The sequence below is a fragment of the Pipistrellus kuhlii genome, unplaced genomic scaffold (genome assembly GCF_014108245.1).
Source record: "Pipistrellus kuhlii isolate mPipKuh1 unplaced genomic scaffold, mPipKuh1.p scaffold_m20_p_21, whole genome shotgun sequence".
Taxonomy (NCBI): domain Eukaryota; kingdom Metazoa; phylum Chordata; class Mammalia; order Chiroptera; family Vespertilionidae; genus Pipistrellus; species Pipistrellus kuhlii.
In genome coordinates this window covers 929,818-952,713 of record NW_023425520.1, presented here as the reverse complement: position 1 = coordinate 952,713, position 22,896 = coordinate 929,818, and the positions used below count along the sequence as shown (strand labels likewise).

Sequence of the window (22,896 nt, the reverse complement as noted above, 5' to 3'; positions counted from 1 at the left end):
CAGGTGTATCCATGAGTGTTGGGCATGGAGAGAGAAAACTCCAAAACTTGTCATATCTCTGCCTTGACTGAACATACCCTTCCGAGTGTACACATAGCTTGGGGGGAGGGCATGCTAGCACACATCTCTACTTGTGTCCAAGGGAAAGAACCCTTGGCAGTTTAATTTTATAGTTCATCACAAATGGGTAAGAAACCACCAGCTAGGATGCCATTCATGGGAAAGAGACCGCTTTCCAGCAAGGGGCCCCTTGGCCTGGACAGGGAGCCATAGGCAGAATGCTGCTGCAGCGATGTGCCCTGGCCCTCCTCAGCTTGCAAGCTTGAAAGTGGCAGGCCAAATTTCTGACAAGGGCCTGACCCACCTGGGGACATAGGGTCCAGATGTGGCAAGGAGGCTGACCTTTCTCATACCAGGCTGTCAGCATATACCAGCCTCTGGGACCCTGGGCGCCACAAAGTGATCTGCCAGCAGCTACCTCAGGACAGTGCCAAGCAAATGGTTTTGACCAGGACATCCACAGGCTGACACCAGGCTTCGCTAAGGTTCTGTGTTGATGCTATCTCCCACCAGTAACTCCTTTAATGCTGCCCCCACCCCAGAATGGCAGGGGCCCTGGAAAAATAATACAAAAGTGAGATGCCCTCATTACCTTGGGCCCAAAATAGTTTTATGCTCCATTTTTTAGACATAGTTATATAACCTTGAAAGCCATTTCATGTTTAAGGAAGCCAGTTCCTGGGCCTCCCTGGCCCACCCTGTGATCCCCGGGGACCTCATGGCCCTGCTCTGAGCCCCCGAAACCCCACTGGGCTAGCTAGCACCTGCTACAGGGGAAGAGGAAGGTGGGCCCTCAGGCTGACCACATTCTCAGCCCAGTGACATGGACCCCACATAAACTGTTTGTGGTTCAGTGGACACGTCCCTGGATAGGCCTCGCTGTGGAAGAATTGTCCCAACCCGGGGAAGAGAAAGCAAAATCAAGGGCCCAGAATAGAATAATATAGGCTTGGGGAGACAAGACCAATGATGGCATGCGTGGCTGGGCAGTAGTCAATGAGGGGAGAGAGACCACAAGGCGGTCAGGTCAGAGAGTTGGCTGGGTTGGGCTGGAGGAGGGCCTGAGTGCAGCATTGAAGAGCTGAGGGGCAGGCAGGGGAGCATCACAGACTCTCTCCAGGTCCCCCTCTTTTTCCTCAACACTTTGTCGTGTCCCTGACAAGTCTCAGCAGCTTGACCTCTAGGACCCTGGTCCCAGCCTGTGATCTCCTCTCCAACCTCCTCCCCAAACTCCTGTCCAAAGCCCTCTCTACATGCTGCCAAAAGCTCCTTCCTCTCCTTTTATTAAGTTCAACTCATGTCATGCTCCTGTTTCAAATACACCAGGAAATTGGCGGTTCCTGAACAAGTTAAACAGAGTTATCACAGAATGCAGTAAGTCCATTCTTCAGTACAAACCCCATAAATCGAAGACCTCAGTCTACACCAACACTTGCAAACCATGTTCACAGTAACCAAATATGTGGAAATAATTCAAATGTCCATCGATGGATGAAGGATAAACAATGTGGTCCACCTACACAATGAAATATTACTCAGCCATAAAAAGGAACAAAGCTTTGACACACACTACGGCATGATACTCATGAAAGAAGCCAGAAAGAAAATCCCACATGTTGTATGATTCTGTTGATATGAAATGCCCAGAACAGGCAAATCCACAGAGACAGGAAGCAAAATAATGGTTGCCAGGGGCTGGGGGAGGGAAGGTAGGGAGTGATTGATCATGGTGACAGGGCCTCCTTTGGGATTGAAGGAAATGTTCTGGATCTAGATATAGGTGATGGTTCACAACATTGCCTATGTACAAAATGCCACTGAAAAGTGTACTTTAAAATGATAAATTTGATGTTTTGTGAATTTTACCACAATAATAAAAAAAAAAAGCCTGAAGAAATGAAAAGCATCCCCATGTTGTGGCCAAGGGCCAAGTACACGTCAGTGTGGAGAGGAGTGACAGCTCTGGGGCCCAGAGCACCCCTTCTCGAGTCTCCACCAGTGGAACAAGAGTGTGGGTGAGGGACAGTCACCAAGGGCAGGATCCCTGTCCTCAGAGCAGTTTCCTCTAACCGGGAAGCCACTGTGGCCCCACAGGTGTACACAGAAGAACACGAACTGCTGATCAGAGACCCTCGGGCACATGGCTTCTTGGCCATCACACATCCTCTCTACAGACTACCTGCGATGGACAGACCTGCCTGGCACCCATGCCAGGAGTTGCATGGTCACTCATCTGCTGCAACCCAGAGAGCTGAGGGTTTATGGGCCACGTCAGAGCCTGCAACCTGGCAGGTGGGAGTGTGGCAGCCACAGCTGTGGCCTTCCTGAGGCCTGAGAGTATGTCAAAAAATGCGAACTTGTGGCCAACTTAAAAAAACACTCATTTAGATTAACTTAAACATCAGAATTGCTGGATTCTCCTGAAACACTGTAAGTGCCAAAAACTTGGGGCCTGAATTCCTGGCTGGTGATATTTTATCAGCCAGAGTAGGACCATGGCTCCCCTCACACCCCAAGCCTGAGCCCAGGCTCTGAGAGGGTCAGTACACCCTGAGGTCACCCAGCTGGCTGCAGACCGAGGGCCGCCAAGCCCAGCTCGTCCCTGCTGTTCTTTGCTCCAGCACAGCAGCTGCATGGCCTGACCCAAGGCCCAGAGGGAGGAAGCCCCAACCCCACCCCCAGAAGCAGACCAACTGGGACGGAAAGGTGCAGAGCTAGCAAGCTGCATGTGGGCCAAGAGAGGCCCAGAATGCAGGTCTCTCCTTGAGCCAAAACCCCAAAGAAATCCACTGCTGCCTGTCTAGTGTTTAACCATTAGAGGCCCCAGCTACAGTAGATGCCCCAATGCCAAGAGGCCTGTAAAGTCCTGGGGAGGGAACAGTGGCAAAATCAGAGAGGCCAGCAACCAGGCCTGGAGAGCACAGGATTGCTCAAGAGCTGGAAGCTTTTGGGGAATAGCCTACACTATACCCCCACCCAGTCCCTACAACAAGCCCAGGAGCCCAGCCACTCGCCTTTGCCCTTCAGCAGTCCCAGAAAATCCTGTGTGTTTGACCCAGCTGACTGATCTCATCCAGGGAGGGCCCACTGGGCACTGCCCAGGTCCAGCAGGGCAGGAGGCCTGGGTGGGTACCTAGAGATACAGGGAGCTAGTTGACTGAGGGTGCTGGAGAGGAGGCAGCAGGGGAAGCCAGCAGGCCTGTGCTGGTTGGAACAAGCTCTGGCAGTTTATGTGCTCACCCACATCATAAATAGGTCCTGGTTCTTCAGACAGAGTTGGGCATCAAATGAAGAAAAAACGATAAAGGATTCCTGAGTGAGAGGTCATGTATAAAACAAGCAGGAAATGGGGGATGGAAGAGGTCAGGTGGCCAAGAGGTGACACTGAAGCTGGGAAAAGTACTCCAGGTGGGAGGCCCAGCAAGTGCAAAGGCCCTGGGGTCAGAGTGAGCATACTGGGAGAGGACCAGCATGGAGGTGGACAAGAAGGCCAGGTCAGCCCTAACCGGTTTGGCTCAGTGAATAGAGCATTCATTGGCCTGAGGACTAAAGGGTCCCAGAGGGTTCGATTCCGGTCAAGAGCATGTACCTTGGTTGCGAGCACATTCCCAGTAGGGGGTGTGCATGAGGCAGCTGATTGATGTTTCTCTCTCATTCATGCTTCTAATTCTCTTTCCCTCTCCCTTCCTCTTTGTAAAAACACAACAAAGTATATTTAAAAAAAAAAAAAGGCCAGGGCAGGCTGCCTACCTACTAGTAAGTGATGAGAAAAGGGAAGGGCTCAGAGCCTCTTTGGGCCTCACTCTGAGTGTGATGAGAAACCAATGGAAGGATTTAAGCCAGAGTGACCTGAGCCACCTTCCCTGGTGCTAAGAGGAGCTGGATAGAGGGGCCAGGTGGGGGCAAGCAAAGAGCCCATCCATGGCAGGTGGGCATAGAACACCTGAACCCAGTATATTCTGTGGAGAGCTGAGTGTGGTACCGGCACAAGTACAACCACCCAGGGCAGATATGACCTGGAGACTCTCCTGTCCCAGGGACTACGTGCTCTCATGTCACCCACACCCCTGGGTGCATTTACAGCTTCCCCCTGGGTCCCAAGAGGGTGTCAACACTAGCTCACTCCAATTCTCACCCACACCCACATATGGACATAGCCCCTGGCCAGACCCCAGACACATTCTGTCTGTCCCTTTCTCACCCCTATGCAGGCACTTCCTCCTCCCCATCCGGTCTCTCCCTAATGATTATGAAAAGTGCAGCAGCTGTCCTAGGCTTCCCATCACCACACTTGTCCCTGCACCAGGGATTGGAACCCCCTACAAGCTTCCCACCACCACCTTCAGGAAGTCTAACACACCTGCAGGACCTTGTCCCCTTAGGCACCACCTTTTCATGTGAAGAGCCCCCACGCCAAGCCTCTGCAACTGCTCTGTCCTCCACCAGGTGCATCTTTCCCTGCCCTGTGGGCAAACAACACTCAGGGCATCACTGGGCTCAACGTGGCCCCTGATCATGTCCCACCAACACCCACTGCTCCAGAAACAGCTGCGGCCACTATACTTCCGAGTGCCATGAGGATCAAAGCAGGCACTGGTGTGTCATTGGGGGCACCTTTCCAGCCTGGCACCCATGGCAGCCCTTCAGAGGGGCCCTTCCTCCTTAGCCCCCCACTCCTCCCCTGACCTTGGCCCTGGAGTTGAGCTTCCTCAAACATGGCTCTCTGTGCTTCTAGGGTCACTCCCCTAGGGAGGGCCCAAATGCCAAGTTACCCTCAGAACTCTCTGTAATATACACGTAGGACCACCTCATCCAGCAGCTCCCACCAGGCTCTCATTCTCCTAGTCCTCTACCCCACACTGCTCCTCTGGCCCTGGAGACAGTGCTGTATCTTTCCTATGTCACAGCCAGGAACCCAGGGGTAGTTCCATTCCTCCCTCGAGCATCCCCATCATAGTTGGCCTTGTAGTCACCTGAACCCCTCAGGTCCCATGCCTTCTGCACCTGGTCTCCTCGTTCCCCTGACCAGTCTTTTACCAAGCTCCTCCTAAACTCAAAGCCAATCTAGATCTCCCTTTCCCTTTCCTCACAGCCAACTTCAGGATCACATCTACCCTGTTTCCCCGAAAATAAGACAGTGTCTTATAGTAATTTTTGCTCCCAAAGATCCGCTAGGTCTTATTTTCAAGGAATGTCTTATTTTTCCATGAAGAAGAATACAGTACACATTTATTGTTAAATGAAAGTAAAGGAAATTTATTACCTGTATATGGTACGGTAATACGGTAGTTGTCAACACAAACCAGACAAACTGAGAATCCTACAGTATTAAGAATTTACTCATTTATTCAATGACAATCATGTCATCTTCTGGAACATCATCATAACAATCCAATTCCTGAATTTCCTGGTGAATTTCTTGTGACTCCATTTCTTTCAGAATCAGTGGACCAAATCTCTCATGTTTAGCAATAGCATTCTGAGACAGAGCCTAGGGGGGGCCTTATTTTCTGGAGGGATGCCTTATATTTCACTCAGAAAGAAACCTGTAAGTAGGCCTTATTTTTGAAGGATGTCTTATTTTCGGGGAAACACGGTAAGCTACCCAGCATGACTCTTGGGGCCAGTGACAATCTGGCTTCCATTCTCACTCTCTCCTCTCTGGCCTCTTGTCCTCCTCCCAGAGTCACCATGCACCACATTCACGCCACACCACAACCCCCGCCAGGCTCTGTGTCTTTATACCCAAGTTCCTCTCCTCCCAAAGACCCTTTCTCCCACCCGCTTCCTGTCCCACCCATCGCAGAGCTCTCCTTCAGGCAGCTCTCCCATAGCCGCCTCTCTCCTCTAAGTCAGTAGCTCCTCAGGGTGATCAATCAGCAAACACGACTTCCTCTGCAGACCAACAATGTGCAGGTCCAGTCCTCATCCAGACATAGTTAACTCCAGTTACGTGTTTGCTCCGGGTCACAGCTGGGAGGAAGCGAGCAGGACAAGACCCGAAGCTATCTACAGTCAATGCAATCCCTATCAAAATCCCAAAAACATTTTTTGCAGAAATAGAAAAACCCACCATAAAATTTATATGGGATCTCAAGAGACCCTGAATAGCCAAGACAATCTTTAAAAAGAAGACCAAAGTTGGAGAACTCACGCTTCCTGATTTCAAAACTTACTACAAAGCTACAGGAGTCAAGATACTGGGGTACTGGCATAGAGACAGACATGTATAGACCAATGGAACAGAGAGCCCAGAAATAAACCCTTGTATATATATGGTCAAATGACTTTTGACAAGGGTGCCAAGACCATTCAGTAGGGAAAGGAAGTATTTTCAACAAATGATGCTGGGAAAACTGGATAGCCACGTGAAAAGACTAAAGTTGGACCAATACTTTATACCATATATAAAAATTAACTCAACATGGATCAAAGACTAAAGTTAAAATTATAACTAAAACTGTAAAACTCGAAACAGAGGAAAAGCTTCACAATGTGAGATTTGGCAATGACTTCTTGGCTATGACACCAAAAGTGTTCAACAAAAGAAAAAATATGTAAACTGGAGTTTGTCAAAATTAAAAACATTTGCGTGTCAAAATACACAATCAACAGAGTGAAAAGGCCCCATTCCCATGGAACGTGAGAAAATATTTGCAAATCATATTATCTGATAAGGAGTTAATATACACAGAACTACTAAAACTCAACAATAAAAATAAACAACTGGATTAAAAAATGGACAAAGGAGCCCTAGCTGGTGTGGGTAGGAGCATAGTTCCATACACAGAAAGGTCTTGGGTTCAATTCCTGGTCAGGGCACAATACCTAAATTTTTAAAAAATATTTTTTTATTGATTTCAGAGAGGAAGGGAGAGAGAAATAGAGGTAGAAATGTCAATGATTAGAGAGAATCATTGATAGCTACCTCCTGCATACCCCACACTGGGGACTGAGCCCGCAACCCAGGCATGTGCCCTGACTGGAATTGAACGGTGACCTGGTTCATAGGTCAACGCTCAACCAATAAGCCATGCATGGCTGGGCCACAAACCTAGATTTCGGGTTCAATCCCAGCCCCAGTTGGGGCACGTAATCTATATTTCTTTCTTACATCTCTCTCGTTTCCCAGCTCTCTAAAAATCAGAGAAAATGTTGTTAGGTGAGGATTTAAAAAACAGAAAATGGACAAAGGACTTCAAGGAATATTTCTCCAAATAAGATTTACAAACAGCCAATAAGTGCATGAAAAGATAGATGCTCAAAATCACACATCACCAGATAAATGCAAATCAAAACCATGACCTACCTCCTCTGGGCTGGCTCATTAAAAATAAATAAATAAATAATAATTGTTAATGAGGATGTGGAAAAATTGGAACCCTTGTGCACTACTGATGATAATGCAGCTACTGTGAAAAACAGTCTGGAGGTCCCTTGAAAAATTAAACAGAATTATCAAATGACCCAGAAATCCCACTCCTGGGTATATACCAACAAAAAATGGAAGCAGGGATTCGAAAAGATATTTATACAGATGGTCCCCAACTTACAATTTTTCAACTTTATATAATGGTGTGAAAGCAATACAAATAATAAATTACATTAACTATTAACACTTCATTATAAACTAGGCTTTGTGTTAGATGATTTTGCCCACCTGTAGGCTAATGTAAGTGTTCTGAGCACATTTTAGGCTATGCTAAGCTACACTGAGTGGCCAGATTATTATGATCTCTGAGCGCATAATAATCTGGCCACTCAGTATATATCCTATATATCAATAATAAAACGCTAATATGCAATTTGTCCCCTCGACCAGGAGTTAGACCAGCAGCAGGCTGGCCAACCGCCCATGTCCCCTCCCGCTGGCCAGGCTGGCCAGACCCCCCACCCATGCACGAATTCATGCATTGGGCCTCTAAAATACACACACACACACACACACACACACACACACACACACACACTGAGTGGCCACTCCCCTCCCGTATCTCCGACTCTACTACAATCAACAGCTAATATTGTTCATCAGGTTTTTCAATCTCCTTTTTTTGTTGTTGTTGTTATTTTTTTTAATTAATAAACTTTTACACTTCTAAGAATAAAATTTAAAATCTAATAATTTTAAACCTTGTTTTTTTCTGCCCTCGGAATTGAGAAGCAAACTTGTTTACATGTAAACTTGCCCTTAGGCTATCAAAAGGTGTAGCCATTCAAATGTAAATGAACACATTGTTTAAAGATAGCTGCCGGTTGGAATAGGATTACCTATTCTGGGTGGGTAGGGCTTGTCCTCCCCTTTCTCCATTAAAATTAAGGTGTTAGCTTTAAAACCTCTTTTTGGCAAGAGACCTTAAACTTTCAGAATTTTAAATTTTTCAGATAGTAAATCAGTTACTTAGCATTTTCTCATATCAATAATACCTCCACATGCCCAAGGATACACCTCACACAAAAGACATTTCCAAATAGATCAACCAACCCCACACAAGGCACTCACAGATCAACACCCCAGCGCTATACTAACTCAACACATCCAGATCTAAGCCTTCATCACTTGATTCAGCAGACCCTCAAGTTCCCACAAAAGTTTCCAGCCATGTCTGAGAGGCAGCCCTGGGGTGTGGGCAGGCGAGAAGCGAGCTGTTCCAGGCCTGGCTGCTCCAGGCCTGGCCTCTGTTGCTCTGGTCCGCTCCACAACCAGCTATACCTCAATTTTAAAAAAGGAAATTGTGTGGGATTCCTGCCAAAACACACCACCTTAGTCCAATTTCAAGAAAACATCAAACAAAACAAATCATGACTGATAGTCTACAAAAAGAGAAGGCAGTTCTCTTGAAGTGGGTAAAGATTGTGGACAATGCAGAAACCCTGAGCAATGATCACAGACCAGAGAGGATTGTGACACAATGACTAAACATAATGTGGAAGCCTGGAGGGATGGATCCTTGGCCAGAGAAAGGTCACCAGGAGACATCTGGGGAAATCCAAATGCAGTCTGGAGTCTAGTTCATAGAATGTTATGATCCTGTTGCCCACCCTGGTCACGTGAAATGCTCACAATCAGGTGCCACAGGAACTGTCTGTACTATCTTTGCATCTTTTCACTAAATCTAAAATTATCTCAAAAGAAAAAGTGAAAAGAAACGAATACACCCCCTCTCCTCAAAAAGGACATTAAACAGACATTGATAGTAATGTCATGGCATCTGTCACATGTCAAGCCATGGCACATGTGGTGCCAAGGAAGACCCAATTGTCATATGGACACCCCGATGCTGGCCAGGCACAAGGCTAAGAGGTTTGGGAGGGCATATCATCTAATCTGAACAACTCTACCAAGGGAAACTGAGGCACAGAAAGGAGTCAGCTGGGGAAAGCTAATAGAGGCAGGGCCCAAAACTGCAATGACAACCCAGTTGTTCAGGTGCTGAGGGGGCCACATGCAGGCTCTTAGGCACAGGTGGCCCCCAGCAGGCCCCCTATTAGAAACCCTTAAAGTTCCTCCCTCTACAATTGCTGAGCTAGTGGCAGGAACGGCAGTTTGCCACTTTGGGCATGAAGGAGGCTGCTGGGCCCATAAATCATTCTGGAGGCTGTGCACTGATTCTGTGACAATGAAATGAGCTGCTCCTGTCCTAATTATAGCTATCAAACCCTGTCTGCCTGAAAGGACAGAGAGACAGAGACAGTACAATGCTCACAGGTGTGAAGGGACCCCTGGAGGAGGGCAGGAGGAGTCTGCCTCTTCAGCCACTTGAGAAACACTGAAACTGACGTTAATATGAGGGAGGCTCTTTAGCCAGGAGAGCATGGACACAGTGGCCAGTCTGAGCCTTAGGCAGGGTGGACAGCTCTCGTATCGATGTAGGGTACACTCCGTACCCCCATGTCCCCAACCCAAGGACTAGCAGCCCTGCAGAGCCAGCCCTGAGACTACCACATGAGTGACCAGCTGGCATGTACCCACCCAGCTCCACATCCAGGTGGGCTGTATCGGATAAACAGGAAAGTTTTCTGTTTTCATCAGAGTTTTGAAACGTAAGTTATTTCTTTTATTTAAAAAAGGCATGGCAGAACACTTCCCTGCAATCTCAGCTGGCAGGAAAAGGACAGCCTATACATGTTCTCAGGGTCTTCTTCCCTTGACAGGAAGCCCCAGGCATCGTACACTCAGAAGATCACAGAGCTCCAAGGCTGTATCTGGGCATGGGGCAAACTGGGTGCAGTTAACAGCAGATGAGGAGGAAAGTCTGAACTTCACTGCAGTCAACCTTTGGACAGAAGGCCATGCTCCAGATTTGGGGTGAAACTCCCATGACCAGTGATGCATCAGGATGGACTTTCATATACAGAATTAGAGCTCGAGGTATCCTCTCACCTTTAGAAATGTCTTTCCTTATACTGAGGCCACCAGAACATTAAGTAGAAGCTATCTTATCTAATAAAGAGGGCATATGCAAATTGACCATCACTCCATCACAAAGCTGGCTGCACCCACAGCTGAGGCCAAGTTCCCATAAGGAGCCTTATCGAGCAATCAGCAGGGTCCTGAGGCTACACCCTCCCCTGCCCCCGTGGGGCTTGACAGGGGACCTCAGGCCACACCCCCACCCAGTAGGACTTGATGGGGAACCTCAAGGTGCACTTCCTGTGCTGGTGCTGGGCTACAGGAACTCAGGCTGCTCCCCCAGCCCCAGCGCCAGGCCTCAGGCCACACCCCTCACCAGGTGGGGCTTGACAGGAGACTTCAGACCACACTCCCCACCCCAGCACCAGCCCAGGGGACCTCAGACTGCATCTTCCGCCCTGGCTGGGCTTGACAGAGGAACTCAGGCCATGTCCTCCCATCCTGGTGCTGGCCAGGGGACCTGAGGCTATGCCCCCTTGACAAGGGTGGGACTGGCCAGGTCTGGATCTATCCCAATGCGGGAGGCTGGCCAGGTCTGGGTCTCACGCAATTTTGAGGTGCATGTGGGAGGGTGGACTTGAGTCTGGGTTCCATGGTGTGCCTGAGACTCTGACAAGAGGAAGGATTTCATAAACATTTTACTAATTTTCTTTCATCTCTGACACTTCTATTATAGAGAAAGGGCAAATAGCAATATTAAATTATTTCCTCTAATTAATCCCCTTTTAATGTGCACGAATTTCGTGCACTGGGTTACTAGTTTTTAAAAAATCTCCCTGTCACACCCCTGAGAATCAGATTACTGATTTTAGGTGAAAGAACTTTCAAATCAGCAAGTCCAAATTCATTCCCCTGATGCCACCCTCTCTCAGGGCACACCTGCCCCAACACCCTCTTAGGTCCCTGAAGGCTCCTTTTTGCTCTTCCCCGGCCTATCCTTAGATGGTGGTTAGAGGAATCTTTGCTAAACCTGCATCTCATGTCAGGTCCTGCTCCTAACCTTACTTGAGTACCCCTAATCCCAGAACCAGGCCCATGAAGAATTACCCACTGAGCTCAGCCTGTGGGCCCCTGCCACCACTACAGGCTTTACACTCCCCACCTCCATGACTCCCCCTCATACCAGGGGGCTCAGCTCAAATATCACCACCTCCTAAAGGCCCCCACTCCATTTCACTCTCTGAGCTATGACCTCAGGGCCATGGCCAGGGACCAGCTGGCCACTGACATGGTTTCCTCTGACTGAAGGGCTCCATCTGACTTACTCTGCAGGGCCTCCCCAGGACCCAACACAGAGTGAGTGCTCAAAAAGTACCAACTAAAGGAGGTCTTTTCCATCCAAACTCCAGCTTCTGCAGGCATCTCATGGGAGACCTCGTCAGAGTACCTGATGTTTCTCACATTCTTCCCAGGGCACTCAGGGGTTCCCAACTGCCCCTGCTTATCCCAACACATCCTGTAACACACTGCATGTGGTCAATACAAAGTCAGTCTCTCCTGGAAGTAGTTCAGCAAAACTTGAGCTCTGCAAAGACCACCATGCTACCCACCTGGCTCCATGCCATTCAGTGCGTGATTCACTTTCCCAGATGGAGAACAAGACCCCACAACACACTCTCACTGCTTAAGGGGGAGCCTGACAGTGTGATGGGAAACCTAGGAGATTCTAGAGTGAACAGGAGCCTGCCCTCAGGAAGGTCACAATCCAGTGCCTGCATTACACCTACTGAATGCCCACTATGCACCTGCTCAGTGTTTGCTGAGTATACTCTGCGTGCCTGCTATATACCTGCTGGATGCTTGCTGACTACACATGTGTGCCTAGTGTGTGTCCATCTAATACCTGTTATGTACCTGCTGAATACATGTGTGCCTGCTGAGCATGTGCCAAGAGTCTACTAAATGGCCAAAACCGGTTTGGCTCAGTGGTAGAGCGTCAGTCTGCGGACTGAAGGGTCCCAGGTTCGATTCCGGTCAAGGGCATGTACCTTGGTTGCGGGCACGTCTCCAGTGGGGGATGTGCAGGAGGCAGCTGATCGATGATTCTCTCTCATTGATGTTTCTAACTCTCTATCCCTCTCTCTTCCTCTCTGTAAAAAATCAATAAAAATATATTTAAATATATATATATAAGAAAAAAAAGAGTCTACTAAATGCCTGCCATATGCCCACTGAGAGCTGCCTGTCGTGTGTTAGCAGTGCACATGTCTCCAAAATCTCAGAAGCGAGACTGAACACACTACAGGGGTTAACCCATCTAAGTGTTGCCCCAGTCCGATGAGGTGGAGACCACTGTCACTCCCACTTTACGAAGAGGTTGTGAAGCTTAGAAGGGATGTCTGGGTCTAAACTCAGAGTAAGCAAGGAGAAGCCTGCAGTGGGACTCTGTCAGGCATCAGGTACTTTGGAATCCTTTATGCCACACCTTGTTCCCATCGAGCAAATAATAAATATTGACTCTCTCGATATCCTTGGACCATGAGGCATTTGGTGGGTTCCTTGTTTGTGAACCTGGACTCCCATCTGGCTAGTGGTACCCACCTCTGCCCTAGGGGCCTGGCTGGACATGGTGGCCGGAAAGAGGAGAGAAGAGGGGATCAGAGACATCCTGGCCAGAAACAAAAGATGTCTGGTCCCCCCTTCACAGCCAGGAAGCCACTACCTTGTCTTCCTTCCTCTCATCTCCCAATAAATGCTGTCATTATTATCTCCTGGCATTATAATTGCCCCAAATCAGCTTTCCCTCTATCCTCACTATGGGCCACTCCAAGCTTCTGTGCCCATCCCTGCGCCTGGCTGTTCGCATGCATGGAATGAACACAATGTATATCTGGTTTGTAAAACACCAAGGACAACCACCAAGGTCTTTGACTGAGGGCTATGAACTGAAGCTTAGCATACATCATGATCTCCATGGCTGCATTAAGAAATACGCAGGCCCCGGGTTCAGACATAGGTTCAAACCCAGCACCTCCATATATAAACCATGGGATCTCTCACACCTGTTTCTCACCTTTCTCTGGGTCACTGCAATAGGCTCTTTCTCTGAGTCACTGCAACAACCCACTGGGTACCTACACATGGGCTTTAGCACCTCTAGTCACTCATGTTGCCATCCTGCTGGAACTCTCTGTGGTTCCTCATCACCCACATGCAAGGCCTGTCCCAGAGCCCTCCACCACTCAACCGCTTCCCTCCTAGAGCTCTGCCCAAGCAGCCTGTGCTCCTTGAACCATTTCAACACGCCAGGTTCCAGAAGCCTGGAAGGCACTCTCCTACCCTGACCAGCTGGTAAACTTCCAGAGCAATATGGATGGGAGAACATACACAGCCACTGGGTTAGTCCAAGCCTGGGTTCAACCCCAGCTCTCCTACCTCTAATGCACTCCAAGCCTCTGTCTCCCCCTCTATAAACCAGAGAGGATGTCATCAGCTGCAGCAGATGTTGTCACATGTCTCATGGAATCGGGGGCCTCCACCCAACCTTCTGTACCTGCATAATCTCAGCATATAGAGGAGCATACAACAGGGCTACTGGGGCCATCTGGTTCTCTGGTGTTAGGCCATCCTGGACACTGCAGGGTGTTGAGCTGAATCCCTAATTCTCCAAGTCAAGACAACCAAAACTGTCCCCATATGTTTACAAGTGCTGCCCCAGGACTACACTCAGGCCAATACCGCCCAGGCCAGATCCCACCCCTGACCTCTGAACTGCATTTCTCAGAGGGTCCTGTTTAAAAATAAATCTCCAGCACCAAAGATTAGTCTCAGGTGCTGAGGCTGTCACCTCCCCTCACTGGAGCAACACCGAAGGGAGCCCCAGGTCCTAAGCCAAAACCACAAACACTCCCAGGACAGACAGCAGCAGAGAAAGACCAACACAGCCTTCCACAATGCCTAGGATGGCCTGACAATGTAACCTAATTAACCCAACCAGGACCACAAGGCTCACCACATTGACAAGAGTCACCTGGCACTGTGTCTGTGGCCAGCCTTGGGGACAGTGACAGCAAACACCCTCTCTGGCTATATGGACCAACAATGACCACTGGGTCATCAACCTGAGGGCCAGACAGCCTGCTCACCCCCAGACTGAGGCTACTCTCCCTCTACCTGGCACAGCCATGGTGATTACAGCACCCAGACCTCCTAGCCAGGCCTGGATGGAAGGATCCTCAGAACTCCATTCAGAATTCAGGCACCCACACTGGATCCGCAGAAGCAGAATCTTGGGGTAGCCCAGGAGTCTTATTCTTCACTACCAGATTTGGTTCAAAGGCCCCTGAAACTAGAACCGACTCCCACCATCCTCCAGATCTTCTATGTTGCTCTAGGGCAGATCTCAAACTGCAGGTGAGAACCATTGGCCAGTAGTGGCAAACTCCTTCTATAAAGGGCCAGATGGTAAATATTTTTTCCTCTCCAGGTTACATGGTCTCTGTCACAATGACTCAACTCTGCCATACACCAGGCATAAGCAAATGGGCGTAGTCATGTTCTAATAAAACTTTATTTACAAGAACAGGCCAAGTAGCCCAAGTGGGCACAGTGAACAGCAGAGGTTCTAGATAGTGCTTTTAATTTCTTGTTCTGGACACATTATATGTGCTCGTCCAGGGGCTGAACACCAGCTTTGCCTCTTCCCAGCTGGGGCCTCAGTTTCCTCATATGTATGGTGGGGGGGTGAGATGCGTTGGGAAGGTTATGGATGTGTACAGAAGGCAACCAATCGATGTTTCTCCCTCCCTCCCCCCCCTCTCTCCATGTCCTTGAGTGAGAATTTTAATTTTTTTATTTTTATTTTAGAGAGAGAGGTGGGAGAGGAAGAGAGAGAAACATCAATCAGCTGCCTTCTGTACACACCCCAACTGGGCATCAAACTAGCAATCTGGGCATGTGCCCTGACCAGGAGTTGAACCAACAACCTTTTGGTGCATGGGATGACACTCAACCAACTCTGAGCCACTTGGCAACACACAAAACATCAACAAAAAAGCAACAGATTTAAAGATGGTTTCTATAAGGTACCTGGACTCTGCAGGCTTTCAGCCTGGGGGACAATAGCCCAGGTTTACCATCACAGATGACCACCAATCAGGTAAAACAACAGGAATTTATACTCTCATAGTTCTGGAGACTAGTTGTCTACAATACAGGTGTCAGCCCGGCCGGCATGGCTCAGTGGTTGAGCATCAACCTTTGAAACAAGAGTCATGATCCGATTCCTGATCAGGGCACATGCCCAGGCTGTGAGCTTAATCCCACATGTGGGGCATGCAGGAGGCAGTGGATCAATGATTCTCTCTCATCATTGATGTTTCTCTCTCTCCCTCCCTCTCCCTTCCTCTCTGAAATTGATTTTTTTAAATTATATATATATAATTTTTTTAAAAATAATACCTTGGGCGAAAAAGAAATAAATAAAATACAGGTGTCGGCAGGGCCACACACTCTGTCTGGAGGCTCTAGGAGATCTTTCCTTGTCTCTTCCAGCCTCTAGGGCTCTAGGCATCCTTGGCATGTGGCTGCAACACCCCAGGTTTAGCCATCATTGTCATATGACCCTTTCCCTATATGTCTCTGTCCTCTCCTCTTTTCATAAGGTCTCCAGTCACTGGATTTAAGACCACCCTAAATCCAGGATGTTCACATCTCGAGATTACTAAACTAATTACATCTGCAGAGATTTAATTTCCAAATGAGACCACAGTCACAGGTTCTGGGGGTTAAGACAGTGGTCGGCAAACTGCGGCCCTCAGCCACTGGGTTAGGACATGGGCATATCTTCTTAGGGTTCAATGTGCACAGCTCATAACCAAGAGAGCACTGAGGCTGCTGGGGCTCCCCATCCTCTCAGCAGAGCAGCTCATGGAGTCCTGCGTGTGTGCATACGTGGAAGCTACAGATGGCACCAAACACTTGGAACAGCCGGCACAGAGGCAAAGGATGCCAAAGCCAGGACTGGAGCCAGGACTGGGGGCGGTCTTCATGCTCAGCTCACCACTGCGCTTTCCTCCAGCCTGTGCAGAACTACCCCTATCACAGGTTAGGGCCAGAAGAACACCCCACTTCCTTCAGTGCAGCCAAATCTGCAGTCAAGCCAAGCCACGTGGAATGCTTTGCATGCAGGCTTTTCCTGGCCCTGGGGCTGCTCCCTGGGATGCTCAGAGCCTCCTGTGTCCTGAGCCCCTGGCAAGAAGGGGACGCCCCACATGCAATCCACCTGCACATATTTTGCCTCTGATGCCAAAATACCACCAAAATCCACTGATTCTGCTCAAGCTACCTCCACCCCTGAAGTCCCTGACCTAGATGCTACAGTGGCCTCTCACACTATCTGCTGCCCTCCCCTCTCATCCCACTGCCAGTTCGGCTCACACCCATCTTTGTAGAACAGATAATGCCCTCAAATAGTTAAATGGAGAGTTACCATATGACCCAGTGACTCCACTCCTTGGTGTACACCCAAGGGAAAGGAAGACCTGCACCCACACGAACACTTGGACATAAATATCCATGGCAGCATTATTCACAATGGCCAACACACATGTCCACTGACTGATAAAAGATGAACGAAGTGTGGTCCATCTACACAATGGATATTACTCAGCCATAAAAAGGACTGAGGTACTGACACACCCTAGAACATGGATGAACCTCAAAAGTATAATGTAGCGTGAAAGAAGCCAGACCCAAAAGTCCACATGGTGTATGATTCCACTGATGTGAAGTGTTCAGAACAGGCAAATCTATAGAGATAGAAAGCAGATTAATGGCTGCCAGAGGCTGGGTAATGAGGAATGGCTGCTAATGGGATATGGTTTCTGTTTGGGTGACAGAAATAGTCTGGAACGAGATAAAAGTAATGGTTACCCAACATGGTAAATGTGCTAAAAACCACTGAATGGTGCATTTTAAATGGGTGGGTTGGATGTATTGGAAATTATATCTCAGTGCAGCTGCTGAAAAAATAAGCAGCAGCTCAGGCTTCTAACCATCAAACGCCCCCCCCTCAGGTGGAATCCAGGGTTCCCAGAGCCACTCCAGCCTCACCTCTCTCACTCCCTCCACAAGCCAGCCTCTCTGTCCTCTGACCTGTCCTTAACTTTGCCAATCCCTTCCCACCCAGGGCCTTGCATCTGTCTGTCCTACAGCTGGGGTGCTCTTACCGGCACAGGGGGCTCTGCGTCATTGTTAGGTATTAGCCTCCACTCCCCGCCCCCCTCCAATCAGTCCACTGAAAGCCTGTGCTTCGTGCATTTGCAGTGATTCTCTCCTGTCCCCACTAAAACCACACCCACTCCCCAAAAGCACGGCCCTTAATGCTCTGTATGCTACATTATGCACCCAACATGATCCCTGGGTCATACCGGACAATCAAAAATGTCATTATATTGGAACGAACACGCTACCCTAACAGGACTCAAAATATAAAAAAATCTGCCCTGGCCAGTGTGACTCAGTCCAGGCACCGAAGGACTGTGTTCGATTCCCGGTAAAGAGCACATACCTGGATTGCAGGTTCCCTCCTAACCCCCTAGACGGGCGCATGGGGGAGGCAATCAGTTGATATACCTCTCTCACACTGAGGTTTCTCTTACTCTCTCTTTCGCTCTCTCTCCCCCTTCCTCCCTCTCTTCCACTCTCTCTCTAAAAAAGCAATGGAAAGAACATCCTCAGGTAAGGATTAACTAAACTAAACAAAGTAAAAAAAATATTAAAAAAAACTGTTCAAAGTCACACAGCAGAGCACCACAGCCGTCTCTGCATATCATGTGACCCAAGCCTCAGGGTGGTAGAGGAACACTCATACACCCAACCTCTCTGTGCTACAGTACAAAAGTGGTCTCCCCGACATTATACACTGTCCTCCCACTTAACTGGCCCTTGTGTCCCTGCTCCCCAGGAAGGTGACAGTGCTGATTTGCTTATCACACTGAATGTCTAGTGACTGGCCTTTCACATGGGAAGGCACTGCGAGCACTCCATCACCACTGAGGACCGTGTGCGGACACACAGAAACACGAGTGGCCCTGTTCACTCCAGGAGTGGGCCAGCTGTCCTGCAGAATTCACTGGAGAGGAGCAGCTACCAACAGGGCCATGCCCTATCTGTTGGCATGTGCAGGAGAAACCGAGGTGTCTACTGCAGAGGGAGGTAGTGAGGGAAGGCTGCAGCCACAGAGTTAGAGCAGAAGGGGAACCTGCATCAAGTGGGTTCACTCACCTACACCAGACACTGCAGAAATGCCATTGGCCACAGGCAATGGCCAAAAGGCTGTGAAGAAGCTTGTCCATCTTGGTTCCAGGTTCGAGAAAAGCCATCAGCCTGCCCAGGTGGCACAGCCATGAACTCTATCTGCCCAGGTGCAAAGGCTGCACCCCTGCCCACTCAGGGTTCCCTCCAAACTGAACATTTCAGGGCTCTGGGGCCAGATCACTCACTCCTGTGGTAGGGCCATGTGTGAACTGTGGGGTGGTGAGCAGCATCCCTGTTCTCTACCCACCATATGCCAGTAGCACTCCCATCCCCAGTAAAGACAACTAAAAATGTCTCCAGGCATTGCCATATGCCCCTTAGGGGGCAGAAGTGCCCCCAGCAGAGAACACTGCTCTGTCTCTAAAATCCAGCGTAAGCTCATCTCTGCCTGGAGGCCACGCCCATCCCCCCATCTCCCCAAACCCGCAGTAAAGGAAGACAACAGAAGGAGGGAGGAAAGAGATGGGAAATGGTTATTAGGGCTGAGAAAAATACTGTATCTGCATCTTAAAAATTTTTTCTAAATCCATCAGTGAATGAATGGGTAAGCAAAATGTAGTCCATCCAAACAATGGAATATTATTCAGCCATAAAAAAGGAATTAAATTTTCTGATTCATGCTACAACATGCATGCAACTTAGTGCTGAAAGAAGGCAGTCACAAAAAGCCACATAGCGTATGATCCCATTTACATGAAATGTCCAGAATAGGTCAGTGCATAGGAAGAGAAAGCAGATTGGTGGCTGCCAGCAGCTGGCAGAGGGAGGAATGGGAACTGACTGCTCATTGTACCAGGTTTCTTTTGGGGGAGATGAAATGTTATTAGAATTAGACAGTGGAGATGATTGCATACTCCATAAATACACTAGAACCCACTAAATTGTATGCTTTAAACAAATGAATTATATGGTATGTGAACTCTATCTCAATCAAGCTGCTAGAGAAACCTTTTCAACAATAATCCATTTCTAACCCCAAGGCAGAAACAAGACCTCCCGTCATGACGACCGGCATGAATTTCACACAGCCCACTTCTTCCTGTCAAACTATATACATTTGACACCTACTTGTGCTAGAACACACTACATGCTGGAGACAACATGATATGGACACTCCTGCCCTCAGAAGCCCTGACTTATGGGGTCAATCCAGTTGCTCACTTTCTTTCTTTCATTCATTCATTCATTCATTCATTTATTCACCAACCATCTCTTCCTCTATGTCTTGAGTGAGAACATGAGCTGCTGGAGTAGGGACAGGAAGCACCTGGCTAAGAGTGAGCATCCAACCAATATGTGCCAAATAAATGCATGGAAAGGAAAGCACATTCTGGTCTATAAGGTCACACTTTCACAGCGAAAATGAGACAATAACATGACCTGAAAATTCCATCTGAGGAATCAGATTGAAGCTGCAGTCACAGAGGGAGGTCTGCCTGAAATGGTCAGATCAATGGCCAAACCCGGAAACCAGCAATGTGGGTGTCAAATCCACTCTGAAGCCCCAAGGCAGGATCCCACTGCTCTGAGGAATGCAGCAGACATTACCAACACCTGTGAGAAGCATCTTGCCTTCTGACCCACGGGGAAGGGCTTAGACACACTTCACCAAGAACGTAAGGCCCGAGGACCTTAGTACTTTGTGCAATTATTCAGCCAGAGAGCTGAGGTCCAGGAGAAAAGCCAGGCCACCAACCTCACCCCCAACCAAACCCATGTTCCGGGCCCACAGTGGTTTTCCAGGTGAGATTAGCAGATAACCAGGCCTGCCTCTATGCACCGAACCCACCCAGCTACCCGACCCTCCACCCTGTCCCTAAAGGCCAGGGGGCATCTGAGTGTAGCTGTCCTTTGTCTCCGTGGGAGGAACATCACCTGGTCCCCACCATATAGCTGCACAGGGAAGGGGCAGCTGTCTCCACGCCAAACTCTAGAACTGAGCACATCTGCCTTCCTGACCCCCTTCAAGGCCCCACAGGGGAGGGCATCTGACCTTGCCCTGTGGAGTCCAAAAGGTCTCTTCCACCTCAGGTCTGCAAGCAAGGCCACGTGTCCTCCCACAGGCTCCCAGGAAACAAGGCAAGGCACCAATGATGCAGACGCCTGTCCCTTCAAGTAGTAACAATGTGGGATCACTTGTCCCCTCAGGTAACAACACGGGAGCACGTACCGACCGTCCCCATGTACCAGTGATGCTTTCACAGACCTCCGTGTCACAGACCTCAGTGTCATCCTGTCACCCCTAGGTAGAGTAACATGGGAGCACCTAGCCCCCTCCGACAGCAAGGATGTAAAAACACCTGTCACCATTAGCTTACAACGATGTAGCCGCACCTGTTCTCTCCAGGTAGTAATGACATAGAGATCCCTGCCCCTCCAGATAACAATGATGTGAGGGCACCTGTCCCCCTCAGGTAGCAGTGATGTTGAGACACTGTCCCCGTTAGGTAACAATGATGGAGTGGCACCTGTTCCCTCCAAGCAGTACTGACACGGAGACCCCTGCCCCTCCAGGTAGCAATGGTGTGGGATCACCTGTCCCCCCAACAGATACCGAGGATGCGGGGCACCAATCCCGCCCACGACGCCCCAGGAGCGGGGACACCTGTCCCCTCCGGCCAGGCCAGGCCCCGCCCCGCCGCGCGCCCCGCCCCCGCCGCGCGCCCCCGCCCTGTGCACGCGCTGGACACGCGCCTTCTCCTCCTCCTCCCTCCCGGCCCCGAGGGGGTCGGCGCGGCAGCCCCCTCACCCGCGCGGCCCGCGTCAGGCTCAGGTCCTTCATGACCTCCTCGAAGGCCGCCGTCTCCTCTGCCTGCTTCTGGTTGTGCAGCGCGATCTTCTCACTGAATTTCCGCGGATTGTTCGAAGTCGCCATCTTCTCGCCGCCACCTCCTCCTCCTCCTCCTCCGCCTCCTCCTCCTCCTCCTCCACCTCCTTAGCCCCCCCACTCGCCAGGGCCACCGCGCACGCGCCGGCCAGGCCCGCGGGCGGCGGGCGACACGCAGGCGCGGCAGCGGCCCGGAGAGCGACGCAGGCACCTCCCGCGCGGCGGGGGTGAAGGCGCATGCGCTCGCCTCGCCGGCGCTGTCGCGACCTACGGGGGAGGCGAAAGGAAACTTCGGCGCAGGCGCAGTGGGCTTCCTCCTGGCCCGCTGGACAGCGGCCGTTGGATCCTCCAAGAGGGATACAGTCAGACCCAAACCCTCTCAAGGACGGGGCCAGCACCCTCCAAGGACGGGCAGCGCCCTGAGACTGAGCTCGGGCTCGGGTCAGTTCAGCTCGGAAAGTTGTTCTGGACGTTGTTCATTCCCGTATTCAATCACTTACTGAGAGCCAGTATGTGCCTGGAGGACGCCCTCATGAGGTGCAAAGTCGGGGAGGGGTCACCAGCAAATGACCCAAGAAATGTTCCAAATGGAGATAAATGTGACTGTGAAAATAATTCAGTGATGGGAGGAGGCTTGAGAGGGCTTAGTGAAAAGGGTGAAAGTGCAAATTGCCAGTTATAAAAATAGGGGGTAGTAAAGTACAACATAGGGACTATAGTCAATATTGTAATATCTGCATGGTATCAAATATTTGGGTACTAGACTCATTGGGGTGAACACTTCATAGGATATATAAATGTCTAATCACTGTTATACACCTGAAATTAATATAATATTCTATGTCATCTGTAATTGAAAAAAATAAATTATTTACTTTAAAGAAAGTAAATTATTTCCTTTAAAAGTAAAAACATTTTGCTGATGTGGCTCAGTGGCTGAACATTGACCTATGAACCTGGAGGTCACGTGTCAGATTCCTGGTGAGGGCACATGTCCCAATTGCAGGCTCTATCCCCTGTAGAGGGGTGCAGGAGGAAGCCAATCAATAATTATCTCTCATTGTTGATGTTTCTATCTCTCCCTCATCCTTCCTCTCTGAAATCAATAAAAATAAGTATTCAGTGATGGGCCCTAGCCGGCTTGGCTCAGTGGATAGAGCATCAGCCTGTGGACAGAAGGCTCCCAGGTTTGATTCCTGTCTGAAATCAATAAATATATATATATTTTTAAAAGAATACTTCTCTTTATATTTAAAAAAAAAAAGAAGTACTCAGTAATGGACTGGTAGGGGGTGATGTTAGGGAGGGAGGCTCCTACCACCACCAGCAGCAGGGA

At 49.4% G+C, this 22,896-nt stretch overlaps 1 protein-coding gene across 12 annotated transcripts in view; it reads right to left on the bottom strand.

Annotated features, from left to right (window-relative positions):
• The window catches only part of CRTC1 (CREB regulated transcription coactivator 1), a 65,006-nt gene extending 43,343 nt beyond the window's left edge, over nucleotides 1–21,663 (bottom strand). For 7 of the 12 annotated variants that reach the window (XM_036449916.2, XM_045585845.1, XM_045585846.1 and 4 more), the window contains exon 1: nucleotides 21,483–21,661. In XM_036449916.2, coding sequence (XP_036305809.1) covers nucleotides 21,483–21,608 — 126 coding nt within the window. In that variant the 5' untranslated portion in view covers nucleotides 21,609–21,661. Of the gene's footprint in view, nucleotides 1–21,482 lie in introns of all 12 variants that reach the window. The other 5 variants (XM_036449917.2, XM_045585853.1, XM_045585852.1 and 2 more) reach the window with 3 other exon arrangements.
• Between the last annotated feature and the right edge of the window lie 1,233 nt (nucleotides 21,664–22,896).